The sequence below is a fragment of the Manacus vitellinus genome, unplaced genomic scaffold (assembly GCF_001715985.3).
Source record: "Manacus vitellinus isolate BGI_N305 unplaced genomic scaffold, ASM171598v3 scaffold_74_pilon, whole genome shotgun sequence".
Taxonomy (NCBI): Eukaryota; Metazoa; Chordata; class Aves; order Passeriformes; family Pipridae; genus Manacus; species Manacus vitellinus.
The window spans coordinates 1685535-1707676 of NW_021940780.1; the positions used below are offsets into that span (position 1 = coordinate 1685535).

A 22142-nucleotide genomic window follows, 5' to 3' on the forward strand; every position below is an offset into this window, starting at 1 on the left:
CTGAAATACAGGAAACTTCCATCCTGTGTCTTCTTTAATACATTATAAGGAGTGTTACTTACCTGAGTGTGATTAGGAACCTCTTGCTGTGGCAAACAAATCATAACTAGGAGCAGTTTTAAGATGGGTTCTGCCACCCTGTATATTCTTAAGATTGATTTTTAAGCTAGTCTAGTCTCTTGGGCTCCCTTAGCTGATTCCCCAACCCTTTTTTTTGTTCCATTTTCACCTCTGTCTCCTGTGTCAGCTGGTCTGAGCTCAGTCTTGCAAGAATACTGATTGTATTCTGCTTTCCTATGGTGTTGTTTGGGTGGCATTTCAGAGATCAGCTACAGAAAAAATAATGTTCCCACATCGAAACTGAGACTTTAAACTGAAAATCTAAACTGGAGTGAGTGACTGCAAGCAGAAGTGTGGAGCTGGAGAACAGTCTAAGCAGGCTGAAGAAGTTACTTTGAATTAAGACATAAGGATTGAGAAGTGTTTCTGGTTTGTCCCATCAGGAAATGAGGAGGTTGTTGGGGGAAAGAATAACAGGCATGAGGTTATTCTGCCCTTTTTCTGGGGTGTAACTGGAGTCTTTCTATTAAAAAAAATCTTCTTCTCCTGGTCTAGGCTTGGGATCTCATCTCATCTCACTCCTGCTCCCTCCTCCTCCTCCACCAGTGAATCTCTGACAAACTCAGAGAAGTCTCTTGACCTACATATGTTGGTTTTCACGTTTGTTAAACTGGGTTCACACTTTATGCACAGGAGTTTTGTGAAGATTAATTAGCTGCTGTTTGTGGAGTATCATATAAATACTCTGGCTTATTGTAATAACCTCCCTCATTTCTCACACAGTATAAGGTGTATGTTCATTTAAAGTGCCTCTGTGCAATCCCTGATCCCACACTGACTATAACTGCTGGAAAAAGAGTGGGAAATTTTCTCATCAGCTCCCTAATAACACACACTGACATAATAGACCGAAATTACTCCAGAGATAAATATTCAGATTACAAAGAAGTCTTCTACTGTGATAGTCATTAAAATCAGGATGATGGTATCAAATAAATGCAATTAATTGATTTGGAACAGCGACCTTCAAATCTACCCTAGTCCCTTTGAAAGGAAGAAATCTGAAGTAAAGCTTCAAAATACTTTGTCATGTTGGGGCACTGGGTAGAGTTACTTGTCACACTTATCTCAGAGTTTGCACTGCCAAGACACACATGGGTGAGCTGAGGGGAGGATGGGACACCCTGATCCAGAATTTCCCTGCTCTGATGGAGCTGGAGTCAGGCCCTCACTGGAATAATAACAGTTTTGCAGTTCATAGTATATTTAAACTTGATATTTTTTAACTGGGGCACAGATACTCATAATAACAACTTCTGTTTCTTTCTTTGCTCCCTTTGTGACTTTTTCCAGCTATTTAAGCAGAATGGCACCATGTCTTTATGTTTTCATTAGATTTTGGCATCACAGGATTTGCTGATAAACATAATCACAATTATTTAGATGAGAGGCACCTTCTCATGCCAAAAAACCACTGAGGCCACAAACCCAAATTCCACAGCAACCCAAACAAGCCAGAATTATCCCAGTGTTTGCTTTACAAGGGGTGTTTTGGAAGTGCATCCAGAGGCTGTTCACAAGATACAACCAATGCTGTACCTCTTGATTTTAAGAAGGCACAGAGGGTGGATGGGAAGATTAGGGAAGATGCAGAACCAGGAGTCAGGAGGGATGGGATGGGATGGGATGGGATGGGATGGGATGGGATGGGATGGGATGGGATGGGATGGGGAGCAGTTCCCTCCCAGTTTCCAGGCCCTGGGATCTTGGCCTGTGCACTGGTGGGTGGCAGCACCTCTGCAGAGGGGTTTTCTGAGGCAGAATTCATGGAATTTTGAGTCCCCCAGACTGGCACTGTGAGAACACAAAGCACATTCTCTGTCCCTGAGGGCCCCTGTGGTGACACTTGCCCATCCCAGCTCTTGGGGTAGGGTGTTAAAACATTATTAATGTGGGTTTTTTTTAAATTTCACCTTCTGTTGCACGTGGGGCTGCTGTTTAAGCCACCAGGAAGCTTTTTCTGACTCCACTGGGATTTGGTTCAGGTCAGTTTGATTCTTCTCAGTCACCTGAGATGGATAAACACCCCCAGAGGTGTGGGACAGACGTTCCAGTTGCCTCAGGTAGGGGCATAACCTGAAAATCTGGGCACACACAGGGACTGGGGGGCAACAGCTGCTTGATTGATGCAAAACTTGACTTAGTCTGCATCACCCTTTCTCCCTGTCCATGAACAGCTCTGGGATGGATGGAACCAGCATTCCCAACCTGCTTCCCCCCCAGGTCAGACAGGATTGCTCATGGCACTGCTAAAAAGCAGCTGAGGTAACACAGCTGTCTTTGTCCTGAAGTGAAAAAGGGGCACTTCAGTGATTCCTCAGCTCGGGGGTGACTCCCAGCAGAAGGAGCAGCGACTTTTAAAACAGCTCCCTCTGAACCCTAACAGAGGGAGGCAGATTTAAGGTGGCATTTTGGAGATGCAAAGGCATCAATCTGTGCCCAGGGAGGTCGAGTGTGTGAGAGACAGTAGGAAAAGAAAAAGTCCATAGTTATATCTTCATTAATTTTATGTTTCTGCATTAAGTCAAGCAGGTTTTCTGTGGTAATGCCAGAGTTTTTAGGTGTTGTTCAAAAGTGTTTGGTTTTCCCCCAGCACCCTGAAATGCTGATCTGTGAGAGGAAGAACCACATTCCCTCTGTTTGGCTGGAGTCAGAGTTACCTGCTAAACTCAGACCTAAAGCTGGCCTTAGCAAGACCAAAAGCTGGCTAAGAGACATGACAATGAGATAATTTTTTGTAATTCCTTTTTTTCCCCAATAATTTTTTGGAGATATATATATATATAGGTTAAAGCCAAAAACTGGCTAAAGGTTCTAATTTAAAAAAATTAATAAAGCCTTTCTGCAATTCTCCTGTTACCCCTAAATCAGCTTCATTTAGTGCTAAACCTTCCCTCCTCTTTGCTCCCCCCAAGTCATTTTTATTCTAATGCTGCAATAAATATTAATGCCATTCCCAGATGCAACCACTTAAAAAATATATATATGTATATATATATAACAACCTACCAAATTCTTCATGCAGATGCCCAGTTGCAGCTAAAATGTGACTGGAGGAACCCTGAGAGGAGAAAAAGAGAGATGTGGTTGAACTGGAGAAAAGATAAAAATTCTTGTGCGTGCATCTAAACGAAATTCAACCTAAATTTGGGGGTGGTGGGAGGGAAAACCATCACAGTGCAGCACATTCAGCGAGCTCTGAAGAAACTACAAATGTCTTAGCAATAAATCTGAATTCTGCCACGATGTTTAAGTGCTAAAGTCAAAGCCAGCACTTTCAGAGGGGAGATGAGGCGATTTTGGGGGGTCCTAAAGGGGCAAACTTTTCAGCAGTCGAGCTGCTCAGCAATGCCAGAAAGTTATCCCAGGTGGGATAAACCACAACAGATCCTCAGATTGCTGCTGGATAAATCTCCTGGCCCAGGAGCCCAGAGCTCCGTGGGTTTGGATGTGTCTGGGGCAGAGCAGTCAGGGATGCAGCAGCACAGGGAGAGTTTTCTCTTCTGTGTGTTTTTAACGGACAACACACCCCCTTGGTCTGAATCAGCCCAGATTTAATTCAAAATCCACCTTTAATTTTCACACACCTTGTTAGTTTATGCTTGATGAGGATCTAAACCTTAATTTTCTGGAGGCATTTAGCAGGAAAATATCATTTTAGTTCACTGTGCTGCAGAGTTTGCTCGTGGATGCTGTTAAATGTACATTTAGAATTTTGCTTCTCTGTACCTGCCTTTGAGGGGTTGCATTTAGATTTTTTTCCCCCCTGTACCTGCATTTTAGGGGTTACATTTAGAGCTTTTCCCCTCTTTATTTGCCCTTTAGGGGTTTGTGTCACACACAGCCCTGCAGGATCTTTGCTCTTCCCAAACTCGGCCGCGAGTTCCCTCCCAGACACTTTTCTTTGCTCGTTTTCCTCATTTTTAGTTCTTTATCTGATCGTTTTCCTCCTCTCAAGGAACGGGATGCAAAGCATTCACCAAAAAAAAAAAAAAATTACAAAAGGAAAGGGGCAGTTTTCCTGATTAATTTGTTTTATTTTTTTTTCCCCTGGAAGCAACAACTTGTGGATTTTTGTTTGCAGTTTTCCTGCAGGACAATCAGCTCGTTGATTTTCGCGTCAAAGTTACCTCGTTGTCTTAGTTTGGTTCCACTTTGCAGTTTTCCCTTCCACAGGAACGCCTCAGGGCCGCCTTTATCTACCTGCAAATAATTTTTTGGACATCTGTGGGAAGAGGGGGAGATAAAAAAGGGGTGTTTGTGAGCAGCATTTCTGCCTCAAACCCTCCCGTGAACGTCGGAGCGCGCCGGCGCGCGGAGGATTTTTCCTTGGGAAAACATTCTCCTGGATAAAATCTCCCTCCACGAAAAGAGGTCCCAAATCATTCAAATAAAAGGGGTCACAGGTTTCAGCACGAGGAGTCAGTAGGACTTATTTGAGGGAATGTATTTGCTCGGTGCTGCTCCCGAGGAAGGAAGTTCTGGAGGGTTTTTAGGTCGGAATCCAGGGAGGTGCCCGGGATCTGTCGGCAGGATTGACCCCCTGAGAGCTGAGCACTGACACCCCTTTCCTGCTCAACCTGCTCAGGTGAAGGGAGATCCCAGCAGGACCCCCTGGAAAAAACCCCAAGAGCTCTTTAAATGGGGAGTGAGAAGGAAAAACAGAGAAAACAACAGCCTGCAAAATGCACTCGCAGAGAAAAGAAACACTCTTTCAACATCTCATACATTTAAGGGTGGGGGGGGGAAAAGGGGAGATTTTAATTTAAAAATGAAAATCCCAGCTCGCTCTCGGGGTGGATTTTGGGGCAGTTGTTTTATAGGAGGTTTCCTGGGCGTTTTTTGCAGGTTTAGTGCTGGTGGGGTTTCCAAAGGGTTTTGTTTGTTCCAGCAACACCCAAACGGGTCCAACCCTCGGTGGTTTCTCTGCATTTTGGGGCAGGAGGAGCAGGAACACCCCGGGCCAAGGGGGGCCCTAAACAAGGCAGAGAGGGTTTTTCTGCCTCATTGTCTCGTGGCAGGACTGCTTTGGGGGGTGTTGTTGGTAAACCCAGGAAATATCCATCTTTCTCCTTTAAAGTTCTAATTCAAGGCATGAATGTGTGAGTTCTGAAGGGACTTAGGGACTGCGGTAAAAAATCGTTGTCATAGTAACAGGAAGGGAAATAGGCCTGGCTCACCTGGGACTTTAACTTACTGCAAAAGCTGATTTTTTTTTTTTTTTTTTTTAAGGAAAGCACTCGGCAAGAGAAATAAATAAATAACTTGGTCTTTGTATTCCAAATCAATTCTTCGACTATTTATTTTTTTCTTATATCCGAGGTTGTTTGTTTGGTTTTTTTTTTCCCCTTCTAAAGCCATCTTTGATTTATTTTTGTAATTGAGATCGTTGTGGTTCAACGTATTTTGTCCTATAAATAGAAAGGAAAAGAATCACAGGGAATATTTTCATTTGTGACAGAGGATGCTGAAAAATTTCTTGCTTCTGTCTGAATTTTGAAGACGGGCTTGTTTTGCTTTTAATCCAAAAAATGTGGATTTTCGTGGAGTTTCTTTCTTTATGAAGTTCACAAATTTAATCAGATTAATCAAATAAAGGGATGAGTCCTCTCCTCCCTGGATTTGACATAAAATTCAGTGGAAAAGCTCACAGAAAAATCGCTGCTTAATATTTCCAAACTCTCAAATCTCTTATGTATGGTGTTGGGTAAGTCACCCAAGAGTGCTGAAGGTTCAACTTGATGAGCTGAACTCTCCAGAGTATTAAGACACATTAAAAAAAAAAAGAAAAAAGAGGGTGTGACAGGGCAAAAATAATTGGCAGCAGAAGTTTGTCCAGTGTTAATGGGTTTATCTGCTCGGACAGCGTGAGCTGTCATGTAGCACTTGGGCTTGTGTTTTCCTTGTCCTCCCTCTAAATCTTGGTGAGATTATAATCTGGATATTTTACTGCTTCTCTGCTTCAGTCACTGGAATCTTCACCACAAAAAAAAATATCAGCTGAGGGAACCTCCTCAGGTTCCTCTCCTGGTTCTGGTTTTAAACCCCCCGAAGTGGTTTGGAGGCTTATCTGCTGCAGGGTTGCCCTGTTGGTTTTTGTCATTCCCGCAATACCATTATCCTCCTGTATTGTTTCATGGAAAATCCCTCCAGACAGCAAAAGAAAGACCTTGTATGCGAGGGAGAGATAAAGGAAGGGACTAAAACTGTGTGGTCAAACCCAGAGTGGGTTTCAGGCACCTTGGTTGCACTTTACCTGATTTTTTTTTGTTGTTTTAAACTTCTCTCTGTTAAGATTTGGCTTTATTTGTTTGGTTTCTCTTTTGACATCCTATAAGATACCCCATCGTGTAAATCACTGCATAAATCCCTGGCATATGTACTTTAACACGGGATACAACAGCACCTTTCCCTGTGGGTAACAGGAGTGATGTGGTTCTTTGTCTTTCCAGATTCTTCTTAAAATTTTTTCTCAAGTGCAATCAGAACTGCTTGAAAACAGCAGGAAACCCAAGAGACATGAGACGGTTCCAGGTAAGTCTTATAAGGCTCAGCATTAACCTGTCTGCTCCTTTTCCTCTCTTCCTTTCCCCCCTCCTCTCTCCTCCATAATAAATACGATGACAGCCCAGGAGAACCCAGAGCAGGCAGTGCTCAAGTTTTTCTCCATTTGTTGTGTTTAAACCTTCCCCCCCCTTTTTTTTTTAATTTTTTATTTATTTTTTTTTATTCCCCCCTCTTTTTCCCCTCCGAATCCCCCAGGGGGAGTGATGTGCTGTACCAACCAGCAGTGGATATTTGATTTGACACCCTCGGGCAAAGCTCTCTCGCATCCAGCTGCCCACAGCAGGGATCGTGTTTGTGATACTTAGAAGCCTCAGAATTTTTCAAAGTAACTCTCTACGTGCTACTCCTTCATTCCCTCGTCTCTGCCTTACCGCTGTTTTTTTTTTTTTCCGAGCCTGTTAGACACTCTCATACCCTACCATTTTTGGCTTCTTTAAAAAAAAAAACAAACAAACAACAACCAAAACAAACATCCAAGGAGCGCAAAATAGCGGAATGGTCCACTTTAAAGATCTCAACACAGCAAAGCCAACAAGCCCTCCGGACGAAATAGACCCAGCTTGCTTTGCAGCGAAATCTGCCACTGGTTTCATCATCCCGTGGCTGAATGATTTTGAATTCAGCTCATAAAAACGCAGGGAGGAGTGAAGGTGGCCCGTGGGCGGGGAGGAGAGGCACACGCGGGCCCCCCGCCCTCCTCAGCTTTCATAAATAAAGGCTTTCACGCTGTAGCTCAAGCCCGCTATGAAAATGGAAAGGGAACGGGGTGGCCTTTTCCTCCCTGGATGTGCTGGCAGGTGGGAAGGGACGTGGCTGAGGAAAGTGGTGCTGGAATGGACTGTGGAGAGAGGAGGGTGAGGGACCACAGGGATGCAAATCTGGTGCTTGGACCGTGCCCCAAATTTACTGTGTGACCTTTACTGAGCCATTTCCCCTTTCATTTCGTATATATTATACAAATATATATACATTTAGTATGTATATTTAGTATATATTATACAATTAGTACGTATGTTGAGTATATATTATACAATTAGCACATATATTTAGTATATATTATACAAATATAATATTCACTGCTCACCTTGGTAAAACTTTGTGGTCAAACCCAGGAGACCATTTGAAAATCCACGTGTCCTTTGTCATCCAGAGCCTTCAAAAGCCACCGATGGAAAGCAGGACTCTCCTTGTTCTCATCATTATTGTGTCTTCCCTGGGTCACATCCCTGCTACAAATTGGATTTTATCTCACTGAGGGATGGGTGGTTTTCTTGTAGACCCACAGGGCTTGACAAGGGAAGGTGACATCTGTAGGTCTGGCAATTCATGTTTCATTGCTTCATGTTTCGTGCTCACTTGCATCAGCTTCCTCATTTATTAAATGAAGTTAAAGCTCCACAGGAGCTGACAGAGTTGCTTAAAACTTTCCACCAAAACATGTTTTCACAGACAAGTGATTTTTATATTTTATTTTTAACTTTTCCTCACGATGAAAAATTTGCAGGAGGTAAATTTTTATTGAAGAAAAAAGGTTCAAATTTAAGAGGAATCCTGCAAAACAAAAGCTCAAAAAAATTAAAGAACTGTAGGCAAAAAAATAAATAAAAAAGAGTTATTAATTTTGTTTTTTTTTATTTGGAGCAGGAAGGAATTTAAAGAAAAAATCCTGACCAACTTAATTTTTTTCACTTGTAGTTTAAAGGGGCTGCAGTGACTTCTTCATTCTGTGTTTTTTAGAGATGATAAGACAGGAGGAAAAAAAAGAGGTGCTCATTGTTAGGAAATTCAGACTGATTTTTTTATTTCAAATGGCAGTTTCCAGAAAGAAAAAAAAAACCAATTAGTTTTCATCTACCAAGAACGAAAAAAAATAAAAAAAAATCTGGAGAGCAAAGGAAAACCCATTTTACAGCATGTAAACAGATCTTGTTGGCTCTTAGAGCTGATTGTGGAATGGAATGAAACCTAAATACAGGCTCTTTTTTGGGGGGGGTTGTTATGAGTTTGTAAAAGAAATCGTGCTCCTGATCAGCACCTGGGGACTGGAGGCACTGCCATGGTACACAGAATATTGGTTGTCACAGCCAAAATTGAAATTCTGGGTCCAAACACACCTGGCCACTGGAGCAGTTCAGCTCTGATTTCAAGCTCGTGCTGGCTCTTCCCAAAAACCCCTCGGTTTAAATCCCAGATTTCTGTCAGGTGCTGAACTGCAGGAGGTCGGATCCGACTTTTCGGGGCAGGAATCTGAAACACCAGCCCCGTTCTCTGGGTCACCTCTGGGCCTCCACACCCAAATGCAGATGGAGCAGAGCCCCAACAGCCTCAGATTCCCAGGGAAACACGACAGGGCAGCTGAACCGAGTCCTGCAGCCCCACCTGGATGGGGCTGGAATTCCGTGGAATTCCTCCATTCCTCGGCACATCCGCCTGGCAGTGCCTGCACGGGAGAAAGTGTGGCCTTGCTTTTGATCTCTGCACCAAAATCAGCACTTTAGGAGAGGAAAAGGAGCTGGGACAGGCTCTTCCTCTGGCTTTTCTGCCTTGGCACAAGCCAGGGTGGGAAAAGCTGAGCCGAGTGAACCCCCGTGGTTCCGTTTTTCAGGGATAACTTCAACTCCTCCCACACTCCCAGTCTCCAGGAGTTCATCCCCTCGGAGTTTCGGTGTGAGAATTCCAGCTCAGACCCCCGAATTAACCGAGATCAGGCAAAACCACCGAGTTTTAATTTACTTTCTATCAAACCTAAAAATGTCGATGGGGCTTTTTTGGGATCGCAAAAATGAACCCTCTGAGCCAAACTGCAAAATTCCTGAGGTTTTCATTCCTCGTTCAAAGCTGGACACGGGGCTCCACGAGCTTTGTTCTGGGCTGCAGAGGTCAGTGAGGATAAAAAAAAGACACAAAAAAGCGGCTTGATTGCTAAAATTTGACACTTTGGGACTAGCAGAGCTCCCTGTTCCAAGGGAAATCAGCCGTGATGAACAGGGAAGACAATAAGCAAAGACAGCTTGTTTTCTGTCTGCCTCCTTGTTTCTAAGGATAGGAGGATGACTTCCCTGGATACAACCAAAGTTAAGAGTGTTCCTGAATGCTCCAGTGCCTTCTGCACCCTTCTCTTTTTTTTTTCTTTTTAATTGATTTTTTTTTTAATTTGTTGCGTTTTAAGATTTTAAATTTTGGCAAAGCCTTTTTCTTTGCCTGCCTGTCATCAACCCCTAAAGTCAGAAGTGGAGGAAAAAAAGAAAAAAAAGATTCTTTTAAAGGATTAAGGGTCTGTTTGCACACCAATTTTCATTTTAATCGTTAAGATTTACAGCAGGCAAAGTCATTAATGTGCAGAATTGTTTATTAGGTTTGAAAGGACAGTTGTTCCCTGACCAGCACAGGAACATGTGAGAGAGAAAAATCAAGGTGAAAAAGCACAGGGCAGTAGGTGCTTGATTTGTGTTATGATTTCATTCCTTATGTTTCAGTCTTGGGCCATATCTAAAACCTCCACTGATTTTTTTGGTAATAAATGAGTTGTACAGCTGTTATCATTAAGGCCCCCCCTTTTCCAGGCTTTTCCATGCACTTCACTTGCCTTCTGCAAACAGATTTTGCAGTGATGCTCAGCTGGGGATGTCTTAATTCCTACCTGTGTTCTTCTGTTTTTCATTTTCAATGGAGTAGAGCTCGTCAGACCTCCAGGAGACACCAAGATATTCTTTTTTTAATTATTTTAATGATTATTAAACAAAACAGAAGAGATAATCCTCACTTCAAAGTTCTAATTTACATTACTACTCAAACCTGGAGCTGAAAAGGTCTCACCAAAACCCTTTTATTTTTTTTTTTTTGCTCTTTGGAGCTTGAATGAAAGCCCAAAACTCAGGCTTTGTTGTCAAGCCCCAAAATATGAATAAGAGACATGGAAATAAGTGCTGTACAATGCATCCTATTGAGTTCCTGCAGCATGGAAGAATGGTTACTCATGGCTGGAAAAGTGTCAAGTTAATGCTTCTGATTAGAGATGGGTGTGAAGCTGCACAGTTTGGGCTTGGTTTGGCTCATCCCCAATTTTCCAAGGCCTTGGGATCCGCTCTCTGAGCCCGGCCCAAGCCTCCCCTGTAGACACATGACAAGATCTCCAGATTTTATGGCACAGTTGCAGTACATTCAGCTGAATTAAATGTTAGATTTCACTTCTATCACAGTCATTTAAAAGAAAAGAGAAAAAAAGGGGGAGTGGGGAGAAAAAGGAGAGGAAAGGTTACATTAACACTGCATTGCAAATTTAATCCTGCTCCAGATGCCTGAAGAGGTGGGGGTTTTTTTTAGTATAATTCTTTTAGTTTGGAGAGCAACACCAGCTGCTTTGTGATCAGGTTAACTCCTCGAAATTTGCTTTGATATCAAGTAGAGCTTCAAAGATACCATGAAAATCTCTTACCTTTCTTTTTGTGTGGGTTTGGTTTTTTTTTAACCAAATACAAATATTTTTCTGCTGTTGAAAAACATGTTTTACCTCAGAAGTGAAGGAATGTGTGATCATTACTTTAGTGGGTTTTTTCCTCCTGTAGCAACATAATTTTATTGTGAATCACTTGCTGCTTCAATGCCAGTGGGTAAAGAAGGGAAAGGGAATATTTCTAGAACTATTTCCAGGGTTATTTTCATGGCATGGCTGCCCAAACCCCACAGAGATCGAGTAATATGAACATATTGTGAATTCAGCTGGAGTAAATATTATTATTTATCAATTAGAATATTTTCAAGTGAAACCTTTTAGTGGAAAAAGGGGACAAAAGGCATCCTAAAATCACCCTTTCAAACACGGTGCTGACTGTTTGAGTTCAGCTACTCTGCAAATCTGAGTTTACACAGGGAAATTTAGTCTGTGCTGTGTTCTCAGGGAAGGAGTCTCCATGGAATGGAATTTAAAAAAAAAAAAAAGAAATATTAAAATGGATGCCCCCCATTTAATGAGGATTTCTCCTGGAGAACTTGATTGGAGCCCAATGACACTTAATGGGAACGACCAGCGTGTGATGGGGGCCAATAATTCCAGGGGATTAAGATGAGGCACTTCAGCTAAAATGCTTCAGCTGAGACCTGGTGATCACACCCCCCCCCACCCCTGCCGAGTGGGAATTCTGCTTCCTCCAGTAACCCTGGGATTAAACAGCTCCTGGCAGAACGTCGGTGCTGACACTGGTCAGCTCTGAACCAACACGCTTTTGGAGGGACAAAAAGAGAAAGGTCAGTAATTGCCCTCTGTTTTCAGCAGAAAACATGACATGGAATGTTTCCTGGCAGGTACAGCCCCCCCTCTGGATGCTCCAGGGGGGAAGAGAAAGGAAAAATAACAAGGTGTGTCCCTGGGGAGGTTTCCTTCCTGACCTCCGAGCGCTCGGCTCAGTTCATCATCGGGCACGTGAGCAAAGCTGGCTGGGGCTGGGAATTCACCCAGCTCTGCTCTGCCACAAAGCACCGAGGGCTCTGTGTCATCCAGGGGGGTGGAAGATGATTAAGAGGGGTGGGGTGAGACCGGGAGAAAGGAATGTGGGCTGGGAGAACCAAAAAGGGGTAGGGGAATGAAACAGAACCGGCCCGAACCAAAATCCCTTTCGGACTGATGGGGAAGGAATGGGCCAGACACCCAGATTTGGGCATGGATAGGGATCACTGAGCTGTTAGAGGTGAATATTGCGTGGACTGATCATCGTGGGAGACTAATTTCCCAGGTATAGATCCCAAAATACACGCAGCTGGTATCAGCAGGGCCTGGGCTGGGGGGCAAATTCGTTCATCAGGTGGTGACTGACCCAAGAGAAGGTGCTGTTATTTTAGATTCTGTATGAGGAAGGGAAGGACTGACTCAGCTGTGAGAGAAAAAGCACTCAAGGAGCTAAATTTGCTCAGATCTGCAGCCCAAATAGCCACTGGGACAGTGAGTTCCCAGAGCTGTGCCTCATCCATTAAAAACAAACCAGAGAGGAGATCCACTGTGTCCCATCCTGCCAGGAGAAGGGAGGGTGCATCTGTACCATTGTACCCCACTGATTCCCTGTTGGATCCAATATCCTGGTGTAACCATAGTACAAGAGAATAAAAGTGCCATTGGAGCAGCTGCAGGAATGGTCCTTGAGGTGAGAGGGGCTGGACAAGAGCTGGGCTCCAGGGACATGCACTGAGAAGGGATGGAGCTGCTCTCTGAAAAGATCCTCAGGTAGGTCAGGATGGGAAAGAGGAATTTTGAAGCTGCTGTTAAATATAAAGTGACCAGGAAGGAATTTAGGCTGTAAACCAGAAATGCCCCAAGCCCCAGGACGAGGAGGCTCTAAAACAAGAGGAGTGTCAGAGGCAAAAGCTCCAAATGGTGGAGAATGGCTTTCTAAAAGCAGCTCCGTGGTTGGGGTGTCTGTGGCAGCAGGAGACAAGGTGGCAGTGACCCAGGATCTGTCTCCTAACCCTGTGTCCCAGAAACTTTGGAGACCCCAGCCTGCAATGAAGGCCACGTGCACACTTTGTCCTGTTGGCAGCAGGCTCAGGGGGCTCAGGGAGGATTTCCCAAAGAATTCAATGGAAGTTTGGAGCAGAGAGAGGCTCTGCTGGCGTTTTCCACCTTGTTTATCTTATTCCTAATCCAACTATGAAGCAAACACATCACATCCAGGCTCTACTCCTGAATTACTCCCTCAACCAAAAAGCCTGTTGACATCAATGGCAGCCCTGTCCAAGTGCAGGCAGCAGGATGAGGCCTGACATCTTTCCTTCCACTCAGCTGGAAAATAATAATAATAAGGATGATCATTTTTTTAATCCTCATAGTAGTTTTTTGGGGTTTTTTTTGTTTTGTTTTGTTTTGTTTTTTAAAGTTAAAATAACATGGTGCTGCGACTGGGGAGAGTTACAAGGGAAAGTGCATCAGGAATGTAATATTGTTTCCAGATGTACAATGTCATAAAGAATTTTTTCCACACTTGGAATGGTAACAGGAATTTTTTGAGAGAGATCATTTACACAGTGATGAGATATGTTACATGTAAGTCAATGCCTGTATGCCTGGAATGTTTGCACCATATGTCTAAATAGGTGTCTGTGACTGATACAGCTTTAGAATACACGGGGAGTTGTATTTATTTGCATATCTGGGATCTGAAGAGGAGCACCCATTAGAATATGGAAATACTGGGACAGTGTGTAGGTGGGGGAGGGAAATTTGCAGTGTCCAGGTGAAGGTTTGCAGAGAAATCCAACCCCCTGAGCTGTGTAGGGAGGTGAAGGAGGGGCAGTGCAGCTCAGAGAGCCCCAGTTTAATGTTCTGAAGGTGGTTTGTCTGCGTGTCATGGGGGGTGAACCCTCCTCGGGGCTTCTGAGCAGGGGTTGCCCCACCCAAATCCACCTGGGAGACACAATAATGGGCAGATCCAGCACAGGCATTTCTCCAGGACTGCTGGGGCATCGTTGCTTTGGGTCTGGGGCTGCTGAGAGCAGGACCCTGCAGGTTGGCAGAGAGGACTTCAGGGCTGCTGAGAACACACGTGGAGCACTGGAAGTGCCTCTGTGCTCCTGGAGGTGGGATCTGTGTTTGGAAGGACACAGGAACAGCACATTGCCCTCTCTGCTTCTCGCTTGGTTGTCCTCTGAAACTCCAGCAGAGCTGTTTGACCCAGGTGGCACAAAATATTCAGTCTTTGAGCTGTTTGTGTCCAAATTTGGCTGCAATGACCAGAATCCATGGCCTAGCTGACGTGTTTTGTTGCTCTCAGATCATTCCCTTAGGGTTAACTTTTCCATTAACCACTGATTTTAGAGAAAAGCCCCTCAACTGAACAGGCAAAGGCGCCAAATTTTCATACCCAAGCAGTGGTGCCACCAGAGCAGGGAAAGAAAAACCCACCAAAGCCGTTTGCCAGCGATTTGCTGCGGGCAAAAGTGAGAATTTAAGCCTCCAGGGAAGTTTGCACATCACCTTTCATCGGCACTAAACACAGGGACCTTAAAACAAGGGGCTTGGACTGGTTTACGACGTTGGGAGAACAAGTGTTATTGATAAATACGTGTTCAGAAGGGTTTTGGCAAAAATGCACAGAAATGGTTAACAAGGTAATGGTAAGAAACGTTGACCTTGATTTGTTTAGCTAAGATGTAAAGATTTTTGAAGGTCAAAGGTGTTCTTGTGTAGTGTTTTGGAGTCTAACTGTGTCTGACCCTCTAACATTAAGCTGCTGTGGCCTGCAGTTTTGAAGAGTGAAGCAAACCAGGGGGAAAGAGGGAAGGGGGAGAGAACAGGAAATGGAGTGAGGTGTTTCAGGAAGTTGTCAGGAGTTGACTGATTGATTCCAGATGGAAGGGGTCACCCTTCGTGACCCAGGAAATACTCACTGGGGGAAAGCGGTTGGCTTGTGAGAGGGAAGGGCCTGGGAGTTAGAGACCATAGTGGAATGCACATTCCTCTTCCTTTTATCCATAAAACATTGTTTTTTAATCTTCAGTATGAAGCTATTGTGTCGTGATCTCCACCAGGCAGGAGGGAATGGCTGGAGCAAAGTGAAGTTCAGCCCTTTTTGTGCCCACAGTCTCACAGCTCTCACTCCCCACCACTGGTGATGAGTTGGGCAGAGGTGTTGTGGCCATGACAAAGGGCTCTGCTGGATTTCAGCAGGCAGGACCTTGGAGAGGACTGCAAAGAAGAGCCAAAACTTTGGGTTCAGATCTGAACTTTGCACTCATCCCGTCCCTGTGCCGTTCCAAGTGGCTCTGAGCCTCCTGTGAGGAGTGGGAGAGGTGAATCCAAACGGAGCCACACGTGGACAGAGGTCTGGAAGTGCATCTTCCATTCCTGCTGGATGCTCAGCACTCGTCTTCTGGACTGCTCAGGCTCTGGGGATCTCTACATCTCTTACCAAAATGTGGGTCTTGTGTTTTGCACAACATTTACACCCAAATGATTATTCAGACACTGATCTCTGCTCTCTGGGAGCAGGGACAGGACCCTGGAATGGCTGGAGCTCTGTCAGGGCTGGTTTAGGAGGGACAGTAGGGAAAGTTTCTTTCCCCAGAGGGTGATTGGGCACTGAACAGGATCCCCAGGGTTTGGTCACTGCCCCAAGGCTGCCAGAACTCCAGGAGAGTTTGGACAATGCTCCCAGGGACAGGGTGGGATTTTGGGGTGTCTGTGCAGGGCCAGGAGTGGGATGGATGATCCTTGGGGGTCCCTTCCAGCTCAGGATGTTCTACAATTCTCTTCTATATGTGTACACTCAGGGTCTGCCTATATTCTCAGTCTCTCATCCTGAGAGCGTGTGGGTGTGTATTTATCACACAGAACCTCGTGTGGGTGAGTTCAGACCCCTGTATATTACACGGGGTAACTGTATGGATGCGATCACTTTTTATTTACATTTGGTTACAATTTAAACACTTGTCGTAAATATTTCAGACACTGGAATAATTCAGGGCTATTCCCCTGTTGCCACAGCGCTGGCCAGTGAGAGATTAAAATTTATTTCCATTGTTTAAGGGAAAATAATGAAGTGCATCTGAGTGGGCTCAGCGATGTCATGCGGGAAACGTTCCCTTTGGACAGAGACACACTCCACCCTAATGTGCAATGAGGAAATCAGTTGGCACACAAAAGCAACACATTTTGTGACAAGAATGCTTGAGAAGTATAAGAGTACAGCATGACAAGAGCCTTTTGGAATGAATTAAAGTTGTCTCAAGAAAGAAAGTGTTCTTCAAGCTCTCACAATCCCGGGGAGGGCAAGGTTTCTCCTCTGTATGCTGAATAGAGTTTTATCAGCAACTGGAGCCTGACATTCTCTTACCTGGACTATGACAGCTGTCTCTGAAAATCCATGAACTCATCCAGGGTTTGATTTTCCATAGCTCTGACTTTCTCTAGGTGTGTAGTGGCATAAACTGATTTACACCATTGAGCTGATTTACACCAACTGATGGTCCAAACTTGAATGTTTCAATAAGATACCTCTTCTTTCAGGAGCTGAACCATGGTTTGTTCATATTTCCTAAAAGTTTGTGGTTTAAGGGTGCACTATATTATTTCTGGATTGATGGGGATTTAGAGCTTTGGATATTGTAAAAACTAAAGTAGGATTAATTAGCATATACAGTTACTTCCTCTAAGAATTCAAATGCTACTGGAGCCCAGTCATGGGGGCTGAGGCTTAAAAACTGCTGCTTGAGTTGGAGTCCTCGGGCTCAGATGATTTTCAGGAGGCACTGATATGTCAGCAGCAGGTTTTAGTTGGTTTTCATGGAGCTGCAGGCAGTGGAGCCTGGTCTCCAGGCAGATGCAGGGCCATTTGCATGAGTGTGCCAGAAGCAGATGGCTGGGAGCCTGCAGGAGGATCCCAGGGCACATTGCTGGGCTGCTCTGAGCCTGCCCCGTGCCTGGTGTACACAGCCCTCTCTGCCATCAGCAATGCCACAATGCACCTCAGCAACTGAATGTAGGGCCATCTGCAGTGGCTGGTTCATTATACAGCCAGGCCTTTATATGGCCCTCAGGATGCTGTGTTAAATGGAATTAATGCCCAGAATGAAGGCTGAAAATATTTCCTCCCCTTCCTGCCAGGGAGCAAAACCCTGCAGGACGTGGTGCTGTTTTCCAAACCGAGGGGGGCTTTGGCCAAACTGAATAATTAACGCTTAAGAAGGCAAATCTGGAAGCAAATTGTTCACCTGCCTCCTTTTCCTTCCCTTTCTCGACATCCAGGTTGTGCTATCAACAACAGTGAACGTTGATGGGCACGTGCTGGCAGTGTCTGACAACATGTTTGTTCACAACAACTCCAAGCACGGACGGAGAGCGAGGAGACTCGACCCCTCAGAAGGTGGGATATTTGTCTGGAGAGCAGAGCACGAATGAATGCAAAAACATCTCCCCCATTCTTCAGCTTCTATTTGTTTTGAGGAGGGAAGGGGAGCCAAGGGGGAACTGCAGACCCTCAGGGGGTTTAGAGAAGGAAGAGGCAGGAAAACAGTGTCTGTGCATGCAAAATATGCTCCTCTTCACATCTAAGAGACTGGCTCCCCCTCCCCCTCCAATTTATTAATTAGTATGTGCTGCAAAGATGAAAAACACAGAAAACACCGAGCACCATCGAAATTTCAGCCTTCTCATTCAGCTGGGATAGATTTGATTTCAGGCAAATTAGGCAACATGACATCTTAGTTAAACAGAGCCGCCGCAGCACAAGATGTGTATGAAAAAGTGTCACTGGTTCCCTTAAACAAACTCTGCACGGAGCAGAACGATGCACAGAGGGAGCTGACACTAATTGATGGGAGTTTGTTTGGCTAAGCCAGGCTCATGGCCTGCTGCAGGATGGGTTGGGGACTGTATTAAAGCAATTGCAAACCCTCGTATCTGCTAAGCCTCAAAAAAAAATGCCCCTCCTCTCCCTCTCCCTGTATGTTCATTCCTGACACATTCCACCTCCCTCACGCTCCAAATTACTGGAAAATGCTATCTTGTGTCTGCTTCTCCCTCCCCTGCAGCCAGGGAAAGTGAGAAGAGCTGGTGATGTTAGTAGAAAAGACAAGCAAGGATATTATTTCATTATAATGTTTTGCTGCCCCACTTCTTAACTGTGCCCTGTATCAACCTAAAAGAAGAATTAATGAACTGGAAGAAAATGATTGAATCAGTAAAGAATTCAGAGTGGTGTTAATTCTCCCCCAGCGGGCAGTGAAATGGTAGAAGGAAAATCCCAGGATTCCTAGCCTAGGAAGCCATCCAGTTTTTCCTTGACTGATTGGATGTGATTGACTGGCTGTTCAAAGGGGTCTCATGTTTTTGGAGCACTGCCAAAGTTCCCCTCCACCTCTGACCCTGTCAACATTGGGAATGGAGTGATGGATTGACTTTGGTTATGGCCTGGAAACCATATTGGGTTCCTGATGGGACGTATAGTCCAGAGGCCTTGAACATATGGAAGAGAGAAGGGGAAAAAAATCTGCTCTATAAAATCAAGAAAGTGATTAGACATTGTCTCCTGATAGGAATTGGAGGAGACATTTGATATTCCCATATCTTTTTTCACCCATTGATAAATTTAACAAATCTGACTCTGCCTTTTGTATTTTTTCCACAGGGTTTGTTTTTGTGGGATCACATGTTAATGAGTGGGTGCTGGGTTGGGTTTTTTTTTTCTTAAACAGCCTCTGCACAATCATTTAAGCATTTCATTTTTACACTCACTACAGTTGGCCTATTAGGCTTTAATGACACCATGTTAAGTGCCAGTAATGAATAGGCAAGTAATTAACACTTGCAAGGCAGAAAACACGCTTTTATTCATTCATTCATTTATTTATTATTTATTTGCTGGGGTTTGTGGAAGGGTGAAGCAGCCTCCATGGGTGAATGGTTGGAGAGGACTTGTCCTAGGCCTTTGCCAGCCCTGGGAATTCAGAAATTCCCGGGTGTGGACAGGTGAAGCTGCTCCTGAGGCTCACAGGATTTCACCGTTCCGCTCCAAGGATTTACACCCAGTGTTCCAAACAGCTGTTGGGGGAAAAGAAAAAAAAAACAAAAAACCAAACTCAAAGCCCTCCTAACGTGATGCTCTGCTGTCCTCTGTGCTCTGTTCAGCCACCCCCTGCATCAAAGCCATCAGCCCCAGCGAAGGGTGGACCACGGGCGGGGCCATGGTCATCATCATCGGGGACAACTTCTTCGATGGGCTGCAGGTGGTCTTTGGGACCATGCTGGTGTGGAGTGAGGTGGGTAGGAAAAGCCCTTCCCCGAGGAGGGACAGTGGTGATCCCTGTTCCAGGAGTGGTGGGGTGGAAAGCAGGCCGTGCTAACCCGTGGGGGGGGGGAATTCGGGGAACGTGTTTTCCTTGCTGTGGGATCTTATTGGAGCCAGAATGGGACTGAACAATTCCGGGCATCTGGAGACAGGTAAAGGGAGAGAAATAAAGAAAGAATTCCCTCTGGGTCCAGGATAAGCCAGCATTTAACCAATGGGCTTAACAGTACAAGTTTCCTGATGAGATTTCATCCTAAAATGTGTCTTCTTCTCCTGAAGGCAAGGAACTGGAGCAGATGTGTCACTTTGTGTCTCCTGCACAGGAATAAAGACTTTTAACTCAGGCCTGTGATGGCAGAACCAGGGGTAATGGTTTTAAAATGAAAGAGGGATTAAGGAAGGCATTTTTTAGGATGAGGGTGGGCAGGCCCTGGCACAGGTTGCCCAGAGAAGCTGTGGCTGCTCCATCCCTGGAAGCGTCCAAGGCCAGGTTGGAGCAACCTGGGCCAGGGGAAGGTGTCCCTGCCCGTGGCAGGGGGTGGCACTGGGTGGTCTTTAAAGGTCATTTCCAGGATATTATTCTGTTATTTACTCACAAAGTAAAGGGGTGACACAAACACCTGACTGTGCCTCTCCTGGTGCTGTTCCAGCTCATCACCCCTCACGCCATCCGAGTCCAGACGCCTCCCCGGCACATTCCCGGCGTGGTCGAGGTGACATTATCCTACAAATCCAAACAGTTCTGCAAAGGTGCACCAGGCAGGTTCATTTACACAGGTAGGTGGCTGATTTTGGCTGGGGGGGCCGGAGCTCCCAGCTTTTTGTTTTGGTGACTGGTGTTGACAACTCTCAGCTCGGTTTGTGTGTTTGTTTTTATTTGTCCTCTTGCTCTTTGAAGGCCACTCAGGCAGTTTGGATGTGATTTTTCCAGATTAAAGCTCATGTTGCCAAAATGTGGGTCTGCTTATTGGATATTGAGTGTGCAGGAACATGGTAAAATTGCTCTGGAAGTTGTTTTATCCAGAACAGTATTTATTTTACATTCCACTCTGCCTGGGGAGAGCCTTTCATTTTTAGGATAATCCCAGGGGACCAGGAGAGCATCTTGTACCAAGAGAAGCCAAAAGAGCTGAAAACAAATCTGGGGTTTTTTGATTCTTAGGTGGATTATCAACTTATTTCGAGAACATGATATATATGGACATGAAAGGAAAAATCAGGTGGCACCAGGGTGACCAGAAGTGACAGTGATGACATGCAATGTATGCACTAAAGTTCCTGAAATTATAAACCATGGCTGGAGAGTGTTGAGTTCTAAAGGATGGATTTATCTCTGAGTTGAAGGACTTTCAAATCATATTCAGAATTCCCAAAAATGGAAGGATTTATCTAATTTTATGTAAGTCTCTTGCTAGCCACGATCCTCATGAAATACACTTTGTGTATTATAAATGTCAATTTTTAAATAATAATTTAACACAGAAATCATAATGAAGGTCCAAGACATTTTTAATTAAAAATTTGAAGGTAAAAACTTTGCCACCTGTTGAATGCATTAGTTGGAATTTTCCCCAAAGTGGAAAAGTTTGAATGACTCAGCTCAGGACTTTTAGAAAGAGTCAATGATATGTGAAGATCCTGGTAGTGTTTTATGCCATTTTATATATCTAAATTAGTGTATTTATGTATTTATTCATGCAACTGCCACACCTAGAAACCTGCAGCAAGAATTAAGTCTACATTTACAGTTATAATTAAGGAAATATAAGTTTTTGTTATAATAGAGACCTAATCCACAGTTAATCAAAAGTACTGAAATGATATCCATTGACTGGAACTGATTTTGAGTCAACTCAAATTGATTAGGACAAATCAAGCCTGTTCAAATACCTTTAGGTTTCAGCACCTTGCAGGTGCTTTAGAGGAAGAGATATTATTACTTTATCAGGTTTTATCACAGATTTAAATGTAAAATTCTTCTTTTTCTGCTCCTTGAGGTCCCTGCCCTTGGTGTCTTCAACACTGAGCTGTTGGTGCCTGTGCTGAAAGAGGGTTAGAATAGAGAAATGTGTCATAAAAATATCTATTCCTCTATGAAAAAAAAAAAATCTTATCATTGTTGTAAAGCTGTTTTAAGTGCAAGACTGATCTGTACCATCCAGAGGGGTGTGAGTCAGGCCAGTGCAGCTCTTTGAGGTGTTAATTTGAGACCTTCCACACAAAAAAAGGAAGTGAAGCTGCACACAGGAATCAGCAGGAAAGAAAGTTAAACACGCTCTGCCTGTTTTCCTGCTGTCCCTGGCACAGGGATGTGTGTTCCCATCCTCTGAGGAGTGAGTGGGTGCTCCTGCCATATGTTGAGGAACACCTCAGAGGAGCTGCTGGAGCGAGGGTTGGCCAAACACCTTCCCAGTCTGTCTCTCCAAGAACCTGCAGCTCTCCCACCACGGCAGGCAGAACGAGAAACACAGCTCTGAGGCAGAGCCTCACCTGGGTAACTAATTCCCCCAGGCTGGTGCTGCTAATAGCAATAAAAACAACTTCTAAGCTAGGAAAATAACAGGGTGGTTTTTTTTTTCTCCCCCTTCCCTGTGTTATCAGGAAACAGCTGTGGCCCCGTGGACAAAAGCATTGGGTTTGAAGCCATGGTTAGGCAGGCAGGGCCCTTCTGCTTCCAAGGCCAGT

At 44.5% G+C, this 22142-nt stretch overlaps 1 protein-coding gene across 1 annotated transcript in view; it reads left to right on the plus strand.

Moving 5' to 3' along the window:
* EBF2 (EBF transcription factor 2) overlaps positions 1-22142 on the plus strand; it is a 133621-nt gene that overhangs the window by 89477 nt on the left and 22002 nt on the right. The window contains exons 7-10 of the mRNA XM_029964565.1: positions 6573-6654; positions 17417-17534; positions 19298-19428; positions 20108-20234. Of these exons, the coding sequence (XP_029820425.1) occupies positions 6573-6654; positions 17417-17534; positions 19298-19428; positions 20108-20234 (458 nt within the window). The remainder of the gene's footprint in view (positions 1-6572; positions 6655-17416; positions 17535-19297; positions 19429-20107; positions 20235-22142) is intronic.